The sequence below is a fragment of the Leuciscus leuciscus genome, assembly GCF_965113295.1.
Source record: "Leuciscus leuciscus genome assembly, chromosome: 25".
NCBI classification, from domain to species: domain Eukaryota; kingdom Metazoa; phylum Chordata; class Actinopteri; order Cypriniformes; family Leuciscidae; genus Leuciscus; species Leuciscus leuciscus.
In genome coordinates, this window is record NC_138724.1 from 1,473,778 (window position 1) to 1,488,705 (window position 14,928).

Sequence of the window (14,928 nt, forward strand, 5' to 3'; positions counted from 1 at the left end):
GACTACAGTATGTGAAGGGGAGGCTATTTCACCCAGTACAGTATCCTGATATGCTACTGTTAATATTACTACAGTTATGCTTGCTTTAAACACATTAAGACACAAATATGTGCTCCTATTACTCCTGACTATAATAAAATATACTCTGAATATTATTAGAACTGTCAGTCTGATTCAGTCTTATTAATACTGTCACTATTATTGCCTATAATGTATCAATTGTGAATGAAATCTATGAATGAATAGTTATTATCAATTAACATATTCCTTAAATATCATATAATAATAAAGTATTAAAATAACTTGAATGCTGTTTACCATAATTGATCAATTTATTTAAAACAAGCTTTTTGAATAATATGTCAAATGAAATGCAATGGTCGTGATTAATGAGAGTCTTTTTCTATGCGCGCAGACACATGATGACTGAAGTGAGTCAGTGAAGGAGAAGATCAAGATCTGGAGGAGGACATGCCGTTTACAGACAAAGATGAGCTCCAGGGCAGATTCAGCAATCATTATAAAGGTGAGTTCAGGGTTTCCATGCTTAAGCAGTGCCATGCGACCAGTGTTCCTCAGAAACAGATTATTTGCCACAGTTATCAGTCCCTGAATTATGATTGTGTGTGTAAGAAGTGAGTCACGATCACTTACTGTACATCTAGCACAGGCGCAATGTCTCGTATCACTCTCATACATACACACACTTGAACTCAGTGCCGTCCAAGTGTATCTAGTTACCAGTGTCCCAGTAAAACTAGTGTCCTCATAGACCAGGATTCTGTTAAACTTACACAACACACTGAGATTCTTCAGTCAAGTCAAACATCAGGATCATGTTCTTATGATGTCCTCATAAATCTAGTGTCCTCATAGACCAGGATTCTGTTAAACTTACACAACACACTGAGATTCTTCAGTCAAGTCAAACATCAGGAACATGCTCTTATGATGTCCTCATAAAACGGTGTCCTCATAAAACTGGTGTAAAGCTACACACAACCTGACACACTGGAATGAAAACACATGTAATGTGATGCATAAAAGCCGTGAACATTACCTTGTGGTAGCATTTAAATATTGAAATATTGATTTGAAAACTTTAACTATTTTGTAATCTTGTATATTATCTCAAATCAGTATTTCATGTGCAAATATTTATTGATAGGTAGCTGTGTATCAGGACCCTTATTATCCTGTCAGTTTATTTTTTATTAATAACTGACTGACTGTACATTATCCTTTATATATTCCATTTATAATGCTTTTTTTAAACTCTTAGGTGAAGTGTTTCTGTATGTAACGCTTAATTTCATATTCTCAGATGAGCCATAAGAGCCAGTGGTCATCAGGCAGTGATTGTGCTGCTCTGACTGTGGGACTAGACAAAGTAAGTGAGAGTTGTGCTGGAAGAGAACGAGCAAACGAAGCAGAGACATCTGTGAGATCTAGTGTTCACATATTTACACCACTGTTTCATGTCTAATGTGATGTTTTGTAGACTCTCAGTGAGGTTGAACCCTCCACTCTCGAAATGAAGAGTCCGTCCCCGTCCCAGTCAGAAGTCAGAGATGTACAGAAGGTATTGTTTTTTTGGAAATCAAATTAGGGATACAGCGATATGAACATTTGGGCCGATAACTGATCATTCTTTATATTCGAAAGCCGATATCTGATATATTAGCCGATGAATCTAAATCCAAAATTTGATATACTTTGAAAGCCTGATTACAAAAACGAAACGCACATCATTTAAAGCCAATGTCCCAAACACTTCAACATAAATCAAACATATACAGTACAGTGGCCTAATGTAAGATTCCTTAACTTTTAAAATGAATTTTACATTCATATTTCCAACTTTCTTTATAAAAAAATGGCAATACTTTATAAAAAGGTTTCATCTTGTTAGTATTAGTTAACATGAACTAACAATGAATGAACAATACTTCTACAGGATTTACTTAATGTTTATCTTACTTAACGTTAATCTCAACATTTTCCAAGACATTTTAGGATCCAGTGTTGTATCTGTTAATTTAATACACTGTGAACGAACATGAATTCGCATATTTTATTAACTCACATTAACAAAAGTTTTTCAATATGAAAAGCAATTTCACTAAATGAATTGAATAGCTCTATTTGGAAATAATTAATCATTCTAGAATGATTGGTGTGATTTTGTAGGGGTTTGCATCTGCATAGAAAATAATAAATTGCAAGCAGAGATAAAAAAAATTAACAAAGATGTGAAATAAACAATGCCTCATATATTCCAGGTAAGTCTAACAGCATTTAGGTACAGAACTTGAGTAATCAACTGTAAAATAACACGGCAGAGTCTTTATATAGCCTGACTTCACAGAGGCCTATACTGCAATGTCACTACCACAGATAGGTATGAATGATAAAGCAATACATTGTGCAGCCCTACAAGTTAATGTTCATGGCTTTAATGCATCATATTACATGCATGTTCATTACAGTGTGTCAAGTGTGTGTGTGTGTCTTACACCTGTTTTATGAGGACACCGTTTTATGAGGACATCATTATAAGAGCATGTTCCTGATGTTTAACTTGACAGGAGAATCTCAGTGTGTTGTGTAAGTTTGACAGAATCCTGGTCTATGAGGACACTAGTTTTACCGGGACACACATATGGAATATTAGGATCGATACTGATAACCCATAATTCACAGCTCATTGTGGCTAATACCAATAGCGAAAACTATTTGTGCTTGTCAGATTAAATATAATCATTGAAGAAGTTGGTAAAAAATAGCAACCTCTGTTTGGCTTTCAATAAGTGATACTAAAATTAGTATTTATTTGTCTTTTTTATATATTTTTACTACTTTTTTTTTCAGATGATAACTCTGAAGAATCAGATGAAACCTGAACAAGATACAGCAAATCTAAAGGTATCCAATAAGTTAATGTAATAACTCTGTTTCCTCAGAAACAGATTATTTGCCACAGTTATCAGTCCCTGAATTATGATTGTGTGTGTAAGAAGTGAGTCACGATCACTTACTGTACATCTAGCACAGGCGCAATGTCTCGTATCACTCTCATACATACACACACTTGAACTCAGTGCCGTCCAAATGTATCTAGTTACCAGTGTCCCAGTAAAACTAGTGTCCTCATAGACCAGGATTCTGTTAAACTTACACAACACACTGAGATTCTTCAGTCAAGTCAAACATCAGGAACATGCTCTTATGATGTCCTCATAAATCTAGTGTCCTCATAGACCAGTATTCTGTTAAACTTACACAACACACTCAGTCAAAGTCAAACATCAGGATCATGTTCTTATGATGTCCTCATAAATCTAGTGTCCTCATAGACCAGTATTCTGTTAAACTTACACAACACACTGAGATTCTTCAGTCAAGTCAAACATCAGGAACATGCTCTTATGATGTCCTCATAAAACGGTGTCCTCATAAAACTGGTGTAAAGCTACACACAACCTGACACACTGGAATGAAAACACATGTAATGTGATGCATAAAAGCCGTGAACATTACCTTGTGGTAGCATTTAAATATTGAAATATTGATTTGAAAACTTTAACTATTTTGTAATCTTGTATATTATCTCAAATCAGTATTTCATGTGCAAATATTTATTGATAGGTAGCTGTGTATCAGGACCCTTATTATCCTGTCAGTTTATTTTTTATTAATTACTGACTGACTGTACATTATCCTTTATATATTCCATTTATAATGCTTTTTTTAAACTCTTAGGTGAAGTGTTTCTGTATGTAACGCTTAATTTCATATTCTCAGATGAGCCATAAGAGCCAGTGGTCATCAGGCAGTGATTGTGCTGCTCTGACTGTGGGACTAGACAAAGTAAGTGAGAGTTGTGCTGGAAGAGAACGAGCAAACGAAGCAGAGACATCTGTGAGATCTAGTGTTCACATATTTACACCACTGTTTCATGTCTAATGTGATGTTTTGTAGACTCTCAGTGAGGTTGAACCCTCCACTCTCGAAATGAAGAGTCCGTCCCCGTCCCAGTCAGAAGTCAGAGATGTACAGAAGGTATTGTTTTTTTGGAAATCAAATTAGGGATACAGCGATATGAACATTTGGGCCGATAACTGATCATTCTTTATATTCGAAAGCCGATATCTGATATATTAGCCGATGAATCTAAATCCAAAATTTGATATACTTTGAAAGCCTGATTACAAAAACGAAACGCACATCATTTAAAGCCAATGTCCCAAACACTTCAACATAAATCAAACATATACAGTACAGTGGCCTAATGTAAGATTCCTTAACTTTTAAAATGAATTTTACATTCATATTTCCAACTTTCTTTATAAAAAAATGGCAATACTTTATAAAAAGGTTTCATCTTGTTAGTATTAGTTAACATGAACTAACAATGAATGAACAATACTTCTACAGGATTTACTTAATGTTTATCTTACTTAACGTTAATCTCAACATTTTCCAAGACATTTTAGGATCCAGTGTTGTATCTGTTAATTTAATGCACTGTGAACTAACATGAACTCACATATTTTATTAACTCACATTAACAAAAGTTTTTCTCTGTTAGTTCATGTTAGTTAATGCAATAACATATGTATTGTGAAGTTTTACCAAAACATCTATTGCCTTAATAATAATAATAATAATAATAAATCAAATGAAATTAAAATGCAAACAAGTTATTAGACAACATTAAACTTAAAATGAAATGGCCTAAAGAGCTGAAGGAACACCCCTAAACTGAGGCTTTGTTAGATGGTTTTAGCTCAACGGAACACAACCTATATATGATAAATTAGATATTTATACAAAAGAAACACAATATTACAACTTATACTTGCACAAAATCATGCACAGATTAACTTGAGCTATTATTAATAGTAATCAACTATTACATAGTGAAACTCCTGTTGTGGATGCGCTCCTCCCAGGACTACACGCTGAAACACAGCAACTAAACCCAAAGAATTCACAACGTTTTTAATGCAATAGTTTGCTCATTATAGTGTTATGTATATATGACAGTCCCAATCATAATTAATGTTTTGCTGACCACCGGTAGGCCTACAGTGAAGTGTTTACTGCAGCACTCATTAACTCAGCCAAATGCATCCTATATGAGATAAATCAGATATATAACAAAAATAAAAAATATTACAACTTACAATTCCACAAGCGAACTCTCCCTGTAACAATGCGCTGATTTCACAGATTTGTGATTCAAACATTTCAAAACCATCATGGTGAACAGCGCACATCTGAAGCTGAAGGAAGTAATCCATTATTTATTAGTGTTAATATAGCGGCCTAATTTTCTTATCGGATTGACAATGATAACATTAATAATGAGCATTATTTTCATGCATCCCTGATTGGTTATGACCATATATTTATAGGGTTTTAACTTTATACTTGATTACAACTTATGTCACAGTGTTTTAAATCTTAAGTCACTGTTTGAAATGTCCCATCATACCTGAATTAGTTTGGCGTCATCAGCCTTCTTTTGCTCAAGTATATCATTGATAATGTGAAATTGTTTTAATTTTATGTTTTATGACAGTGATCAGTCAGTGTTAATGGAGTCAAGTATCTGTGCTGCTTCATTTGGAGAATCTCTGAATCCTTTGTATCTAATAGATGTTTATTTTTTCTTTCTTTGCCTTGCTTTCAGGTGAGCCCTGAGAAGGAACAATCATCATTGGAGGATCAAGACTGTGTTGAGATGGTAATAAAAAGAGCATTGCATCATTTTAGGAAATGCTAGTCTAGTAAGAACTTTTTCACATCATCTTTGGGGCTGTTTTACACCTGGTCATTTCATTGTCAAAACAATTCCATTTACACTTGGCCACATAAATGTGTCTGCACAAAACAGACATAAATCCGATCTTCATTTCCCGCGCTATATCAGATTTAACGGTGTTCACGTCATCGAAAGCTACCGCTATGAGCAGCATTTTTTGTATCAGCTAATTTTAAGATCAATAGGAGAGAGAGTAGCATCAGCACTGGTAAAATCATTTATTCTCACTACTTTTAATGAAGATGACTGTGTGTTGAGCATCTGCGACTTACTTTAATTTATTTTTAGTTTGTATTTTGTGCATCAGCATGCTGAAGAGATCCTCAGCTACTCATCTGCAGTGATGCGTGTTGCAGAAGCGCTGTCATATCTCACTATATCGTGTCATATAGCCTAAAATACGCTCTCACCTGTTTATTATTTGGCATTTTTGGGAGGAGTAAAATTCATAGTGTTACCATTAATTTACTCTAGTGACCCACCACAGTCTAATCTGTCCCTCCACAGTTTGAACCAAAAGAACCGAAAATATTTTTACGCCTCATAATAACATAAATTGTCTTTGTTTTTTGCGCAATTGCTTTGGCAAAGCATCTCTCAAACATATTAAAATCAAAAGCACAACATGGCTTAATGCCCTTATCAAATCGCAAAAGACGATAAGAAAGTAAGTCTGTAGTCTGTTGTGCTGTGTGTTTCACACTGAAGAGCACACTTTGCTCGCTCGATCAGCTCATGATCTGGCTTTTTCCATGCCTCGTTTCACAGGGAATGAATGCAGTGAACTCCATCTCTGCATGTGCCATAAGTTTAACATGCATTTGGGAACGCAACCAGCACCAGTTACTCTCTATTTTCACATTCGCATTATATCCACATTTTTTTGTGGTAATCCAATTTTGCAATAAGATGCGTTTATAAACCTGTTTTCACTTAAACTGCAGGTTTCTGCCAGTATAACAGCTTAAGTGAAGAAATTAAGAAAGTATTATAACCTCTTATTGTAAAATAATATACTCATTATAAAATATTAATTTTTCATTGACAGTATTAGTATATCACTGTCTAGGCGATAATTCTAATAATAGTGATCTTAGTGAAGTATTATAGTTGTTATTAATATGATTATTATTATTAAACGGTGCCATTTGTCATGTTTCATAAATGACTTCTGAATACAGGTTAAACTGAAGATGTTCTTGTTTTAAATGTCTCTTTTTCTTTAAGATGAGATCAGTATGACGGACTCTGATGCCAGTGATCCTGATGAAAGCGGTTCTGAAGGTGATGTTCCTGCTGGAGCTGCAGGCGTCTCCAGTAATGTTGGTATGTGTCAACTAATGCTGGGTTACACACCAAAAGATTTTTTACATCTTATAAGATTTTCAAAATGTGATAGACCACAAACATGAGGACAAAAAATCCTAGATTTAACCGTTTTGCTCCTATAGTGTGTGGTGTGCCATGATGTGAAAAGACCGTGAGGGTTGGGTATCGTTTAAATTAACGATTCCGATTCTGCTTATCGAATCCGGTTCTTAACGATTCTTGGTTTCGATTCCAATATTTATTGGAGAGAAAAAAGAGAGCAAATACTTTTTTCTACCTTTTATTCTTGTTACATTTAGGCTATTACCAGTAAAACTGTGACAATGCATCTTAATTTACAATATACTGTATATATATAACACTTTAAGGAATTATAGACTCGACTCGTATTAATTGTCTGATGTATTTATTCATGATCTCTATTTTAAACAAAACTGGTTCTCATTTTATCCAGAATTATGTGGCTCTAGTTTTGTACCTGAGTGTGAGAGACTGCTATTGCTGCTGCTAGTAGCTTTATCTGGTGTGTGGAAACCTCTGGTACTGCTGTTGAGAGATCGCACCGAATCAAATGCGCTGCATTCCTTCAAATTGACCCTGTGTTGCAGCAAATGTTTCATCATATTGGAGGTGCTTCCTCCCTTGCATGAAATGTCTTTCTTGCATGTGATACAATTCGCTGTATTTTCATCTTTTTTTGAAAAGCTTAACCAAACTTTTGAACGTCTGCTGCGCTCCGCCATCGTAAATATAATGTACAGCGCATGTGCGGCAGGCAGGTCCTGGCAGATCAATACAACTGTAAACAAATGCTCACTGCCATTCACCTCGCGCATGTGAGCATCACCAAAGTAAGGAATCGATAAGCGGAATTGAAGTGCGCACGTCTTATCGAATCCCCTGTTTTTGGCATTTTGGAACCGGTTCTAGATACCCAACCCTAAAGACCATGCAATCAGAGTCTCGACTGTTAACACTCTAGAGACCTCAGAATAAGCATGGCGGACGATATGCAGGAAGAAATTGCAATGATAGTGTTTGGAAAAGTTTTACACAACACGTTGTGTAAACATTTGTTCCACAAATCAACAAGCTGATCCTCCATCTCTGCTGTCCACATCAATTTCACTTTGTGCCGCCATGACTGCGTTTGTTATGCTTCCTTCTTCCTTCATCTCGCTTTCTGATTGGATATTGTTTCCTTTCACGTGATAATCTCCAGAGCATGCGCGCGTTTGTCCTTGGGCTTCCCCCCACATTTCAGGATTTCTGATCGTAAATATTCAACATGTTGAATATTTGCGATTCGAGATCAGGGCGGCTCCGACGTTCTTCCGATCAGGTTCGGACACTCTTAACACACCTCACACCAAGGGAAAATCTGATAAGATAATCTATAACCATCAAGATAATCGGGACACAGCTAGGATTGTCAGAAGGGGGAAATCGGCCCAAAATCAGCTTGATTATCTTTTGGTGTGTACCCAGCATAACAAGTTTGTGTTTATGAACATGTTTATTATTATTTTAAACCAATATATATTGTGGTACAATTTTACGTTAGTATTTTCACCAAAGAAAAATGGTTTTAAGCCAGTTATATACACTGAACAAAATTATAGATCTAACTCAAAGTTCTAAGACTTCTTCTATGTACCCAAAATGCCTATTTCTCTCAAATATTGTTCAAAAATCTGTCTAAAGCTGTGTTAGTGAGCACTTCTCCTTTGCCGAGTTAATCCATCCACCTCACAGGTGTGGCATATCAAGATACTGATTAGACAGCATGATTATTGCACAGGTGTGCCTTAGGCTGGCCACAATAAAAGGCCACTCTAAAATGTGCAGTTTTATCACACAGCACAATGCCACAGATGTCGCAAGTTTTGAGGGAGCGTGCAATTGGCATGCTGACAGCAGGAATGTCCACCTGCTGTTGCCCGTGAATTGAATGTTCATTTCTCTACCATAAGCCGTCTCCAAAGGCTTTTCAGAGAATTTGGCAGTACATCCAACCGGCCTCACAACTGCAGACCACGTGTAACCACACCAGCCCAGGACTTCCACATCCAGCATCTTCACCTCCAACACCGTCTGAGGCCAGCCACCCGGACAGCTGCTGCAACAATCGGTTTGCATAACCAAAGAATTTCTGCACAAACTGTCAAAAACCGTCTCAGGGAAGCTCATCTGCATGCTCATCGTCCTCATCGGGGTCTCGACCTGCAGTTGGTCGTTGTAAACGACCTGCGTGGGCAAATGCTCACATTCGATGGCGTCTGGCACTTTGGAGAGGTGTTCTCTTCACGGATGAATCCCGGTTTTCACTGTACAGGGCAGATGGCAGACAGGTTTGCTGATGTCAACATTGTGGATCGAGTGGCCCATGGTGGGGTTATGGTATGTGCAGGCGTATGTTATGGACAACGAACGCAGGTGCATTTTATTGATGGCACTTTGAATGCACAGAGATACCTTGATGAGATCCTAAGGCCCATTGTTGTGCCATTCATCCACGACCATCACCTCATGTTGCAGCATGATAATGCACGGCCCCATTCTGCAAAGTTCTTGCATGGCCACCATTACTCACCGGACATGTCACCCATTGAGCATGTTTGGGATGCTCTGAATCGGCGTATACGACAACGTGTTCCAGGTCCTGCCAATATCCAGCAACTTCACACAGCCATTGAAGAGGAGTGGACCAACATTCCACAGGCCACAATCAACAACCTGATCAACTCTATGCGAAGGAGATGTGTTGTACTGCGTGAGGCAAATGATGGTCACACCAGATAATGACTTGTTTCCAGACCCCCGACACCCCCCAACCCCCAACCCCCCATATTATTATAAATAACAATTTTTCTAGAACAAAATTAATGGAATCAGTACCAAACCAATAAGTTTATCATGTTCATGTTGGTCAAAAACTTTAAAAAGGAGATGTTTAACACAACATTCCATCTCCAGAATAATGAGTGTCATTTGAAATGTAATTTTTAGATATCAGATGTATAACCAGTTTTAAGTTCTAGATGCAGGTTTGAGTTACATCTGAGTTTCTGATCTGTCTATAACTGATTTCCTACAGGTGTTCAGAAGATGCCCATCGAGAAACCACTGAAGTTCCTCAAGGTACCTGAGGTTTAAATCAGAATATGACCACCATTGTAAGTACATGAGCTCTCATATAGTTAGAGTTTACTAAAGCATGTATTCTTCTGTACAGAGAATGAATGTGAGGTAGGAATAGAAAACCTTGTGGAAAGGACAAAAAGTGTGCTGGTCAAATGCTGAAGTTACAGCTGCAATTGAACATTTTAAGGCACATACACTCACCTAAAGGATTATTAGGAACACCATAGTAATACTGTGTTTGACCCCCTTTCGCCTTCAGAACTGCCTTAATTCTACGTGGCATTGATTCAACAAGGTGCTGAAAGCGTTCTTTAGAAATGTTGTCCCATATTGATAGGATAGCATCTTGCAGTTGATGGAGATTTGTGGGATGCACATCCAGGGCACGAAGCTCCCGTTCCACCACATCCCAAAGATGCTCTATTGGGTTGAGATCTGGTGACTGTGGGGGCCATTTTAGTACAGTGAACTCATTGTCATGTTCAAGAAACCAATTTGAAATGATTCGAGCTTTGTGACATGGTGCATTATCCTGCTGGAAGTAGCCATCAGAGGATGGGTACATGGTGGTCATAAAGGGATGGACATGGTCAGAAACAATGCTCAGGTAGGCCGTGGCATTTAAACGATGCCCAATTGGCACTAAGGGGTCTGAAGTGTGCCAAGAAAACATCCCCCACACCATTACACCACCACCACCAGCCTGCACAGTGGTAACAAGGCATGATGAATCCATGTTCTCATTCTGTTTACGCCAAATTCTGACTCTACCATCTGAATGTCTCAACAGAAATCGAGACTCATCAGACCAGGCAACATTTTTCCAGCCTTCAACTGTCCAATTTTGGTGAGCTTGTGCAAATTGTAGCCTCTTTTCCTATTTGTAGTGGAGATGAGTGGTACCCGGTGGGGTCTTCTGCTGTTGTAGCCCATCCGCCTCAAGGTTGTGCGTGTTGTGGCTTCACAAATGCTTTGCTGCATACCTCGGTTGTAACGAGTGGTTATTTCAGTCAAAGTTGCTCTTCTATCAGCTTGAATCAGTCGGCCCATTCTCCTCTGACCTCTAGCATCAACAAGGCATTTTCGCCCACAGGACTGCCGCATACTGGATGTTTTTCCCTTTTCACACCATTCTTTGTAAACCCTAGAAATGGTTGTGCGTGAAAATCCCAGTAACTGAGCAAATTGTGAAATACTCAGACCGGCCCGTCTGGCACCAACAACCATGCCACGCTCAAAATTGCTTAAATCACCTTTCTTTCCCATTCTGACATTCAGTTTGGAGTTCAGGAGATTGTCTTGACCAGGACCACACCCCTAAATGCATTGAAGCAACTGCCATGTGATTGGTTGATTAGATAATTGCATTAATGAGAAATTGAACAGGTGTTCCTAATAATCCTTTCGGTGAGTGTATAACCAAAGGAAAACTGGCCACACTGACTGAATGCCAGCAGTGTAAGACCGCTGAGGATCCTTTCCGTGGGTTTTCAATTTCTGCCTCTCTCTCATTCTCTGTACAGAAGAATACATGCTTTAGTATTCTCTAAACACATGTAGGGCTGGGTACCGAGTTCGATACTTTTTAGGTACCGACCGAATTGCCTCGATACTATCGAGTATCGAAAAATGACTTGTTTTTCGGTACCATATTTCGATACCTAAGGGGTTAACTCGTCAACGTCAGTGCTCAAACAAATACATATGAAATGCACAACAACACGCCTAAAGTCGCTCGCGCACATACACGTGAACTCTACACACACGAGACGCGGGGAACTCTCCGCGCACATACTCATATGAGACGCGCGCGCGCACACAAACTGTCCACGCACACATTCTCATATGAGACGCGAGCACACACACACACAAACTCGCGCACATACTCAATGAGACGCGAGCACACACACTCACAATACCCTAAAGATGTCGATCAAAAGTGTGGATACATTTCTCCAGGCTCGATGCCAACAGCGCGCGATGCAGTATTTGTGGTAAAATAATTGCTGCAAAGACGGTACCGCGACAGATATGATGAAGCCCTTGACAGTGCATGGAGTAAACATAAGAGCAGAAAGTTGCTCCGTCTTCGACTGGTAAATGAAGATATACCTTGTTGATCACTCTGACTGTGTTTATATTGCAATAATGACCTACTGAGTGTACACTGCCGTTCAATAATGTGTTGGTTGGTCAGAATTTTTTTTTCACTAAGGATGCATTAAAGTGATCAATAATGACCTTAAAACATGTGTAATGTTACAAAAGATTTCCTTTTTTTAAATAAATGCTGTTCTTTTGAATGTTTTATTCATCAAAGAATCATGAAAAAATGTATCGTAGTTTCCAAAAACTGTTTTCATATTTCTGGAGGATCATGTGACACTGAAGTAATGATTTTGAAAATTCAGCTTTGACAACACAGGAATAAATTACATTTTGAAATATATTCAAATAAGATTTTAAATTGTAATACTATTCCACAATATTACAAGTTTTATTGTATCTTTGATCAGACAAATTCAGCTTTGGTGAGCATGAGCTCTATATAAAAAAAAAATATTTTGTTCCTTATGTATATGTATAAGGAATATTTTGTTCCTTTGTGCTTTTTTTGTTCCTTTGTGCACTGGCTAAGGAGCATGAGTCAAACTGAAAAAATAACACCAAGTTTTTCTGAGGTAAAGTGTTATGTAATCTTGTTAAAATGGATTTCATAAAATTGGTATCGAAAAAAGTATCGTTTAGGAACCGGTATCGAAATCAAGGTATCGGTATCGGTATTGGTATCGAAATTTTTTGAACGATACCCAGCCCTAAACACATGAGAGCTTTTGTACTTACAATGATGGTTGTATTCTAATGACACTATACTCTTCTAGAGCTGATGTACAGCCCAAACTAACTTTGTTGAATACTTTTCCTGTTATCTCTGTAATTCTGCTTTGAAACTTGACAATTCTGTTTACATTTTCTGGAAATAAGAGAATTGTCTTTTTAGGTAAACCGTCCCTTGTAAGTCGGTTTCTCTACATGTTGCAGCATATATTGCATGTTGAGTGAGTTCATTTTATACATTTCAAAGCCTGTTTAATGACATCTTTAAATTGTGCCTGTTTCCAAGGGCTGTTTTGTCAATCTTTTCGAAGTTTTGAATGGTTCATCTGTTTGTCATTTTAATATGTCAAAACAGTAATGATACTGTATGCTTTCTGAAAGATCACACAGTTGTGCAAGTTTTATTGACCATGTTTTTAAGTTTGTGGATGTCACTTTCCCCTTAAAATGGCATGACATGATTGTATTACATGGTAAAACTGAAAAAAACTCAATGTTTATGATGATATTATTGAATTCATAATTAAAGCACCTCTAAAACACTTCTGTCCCTGTAATGTTGCAAGTTGTTTTGTGTATTGTATTGGAGATCCGGTACTCTTTAATCACCTTAGTCTTGGTAATACACCGTGTTGTCAGGTTTGTGTGTGTGTGTGGGCATGTACCATTAAACACACTCGTCCTTATAATGTTGGATTATGCAGTTGTGTATTGTGTTTAAGATCCAGTCCTCTTAAATCACCTTAGTCTTGGTAATACACTGTGTTGTCAGGTTTGTGTGTGTGTGTGGTCATGTACCAGTAAAACACATTGGTCCCTGTAATCCACTGAAATGACATATTTAGTGTATTGTAAAAAGAGTGTCCTCATAATCAAGTTGGGCCCCAAAAATCACAATTATGTCATAGGCGGGAACATTTTAGGATGGGCGGGAATGTCCTTGTGTACCACCAAAATATCATATGGTCATATTTTCTGTTCTGTTGTGTGTATAGAACATTTGAAGTCAGATTTGTGATCTGCAGATTAAAACAAAATTTTTGATATTTGTATCATCACTGTAGGGCATTGGGAAAGGGGTGTCCCCATATACCACCACCAAACTTGTTTGGGCATCAGTGTCCTTCTATACCACAAAAACGTGTGTGTGTGTGTGTGTGTGTGTGTGTGTGTGTGTGTGTGTGTGTGTGTGTGGTTTACACGGACAACACGCCAGACATTTCACCTGGGCTCCCCGCACCTAAGGGTAATACGGGGACTATGCCAAGGTCCTCATAAATCAAAGAGTGTAACTGCATTTGTTAGTGTCTGAACAACATAAATTCTCTTTTTCTTTGAAAGTCCTTATTTACCACTTGACCTGATTTTGAGTGTATCCCAGTGTATAGAACAGCGACCCCACAGCTGGGTTTTATATTGCAGTTTCATACACATTTCTGATACACACGGTGCATTTTGGCGGGCCGTCTTGTGATTGGCTGGTTTGCGCACGTGGGCGGTAACAAACGGAAGCTCCGCCCAGAAGCATGGCCTCGAGCAGTCGCTAATTAAATGCCTAATGGACCACACCTCGCCTCGGAAGTGTCAGCTCGACGTCATTGGATTTACTGGATTAAATACATACAGGTAATAATTATATTTATAAATATAGTTGCATTTTTGCATGAAGTGTTTCCTATTTGCAAGAAATTGTAACTTGTGACTTACAATTACTGTAAAATGCTATATATTTACCACAATGTTAGCTGAGCTAGCTTGAGTGGCTATCAACATGTCCTGCTCATTAA

The 14,928-nt window shown here is 37.8% G+C and overlaps 1 protein-coding gene across 7 annotated transcripts; it reads left to right on the top strand.

The window, feature by feature from the left end:
* Positions 1-432: 432 nt before the first annotated feature.
* LOC309490538 (uncharacterized protein) lies at positions 433-14,329 on the top strand. Of its 7 annotated transcripts, XM_082159762.1 has the most exons (11): positions 433-526; positions 1,325-1,390; positions 1,502-1,582; positions 2,872-2,925; positions 3,805-3,870; positions 3,982-4,062; positions 5,699-5,752; positions 7,058-7,156; positions 10,257-10,335; positions 11,094-12,242; positions 12,278-13,298. In XM_082159762.1, exons 1-8 carry the CDS (start codon positions 491-493, stop codon positions 7,070-7,072), a joined length of 453 nt encoding a protein of 150 aa, XP_082015888.1. In that variant the 5' UTR covers positions 433-490; the 3' UTR covers positions 7,073-7,156; positions 10,257-10,335; positions 11,094-12,242; positions 12,278-13,298. The 7 variants fall into 7 exon arrangements, with proteins under 7 accessions (XP_082015888.1, XP_082015889.1, XP_082015887.1 ...); XM_082159763.1 differs by lacking the exons at positions 11,094-12,242; positions 12,278-13,298 and adding an exon at positions 13,305-14,329 and having other exon boundaries at positions 10,257-10,300; XM_082159761.1 differs by having other exon boundaries at positions 11,094-13,298.
* Positions 14,330-14,928: the final 599 nt, after the last annotated feature.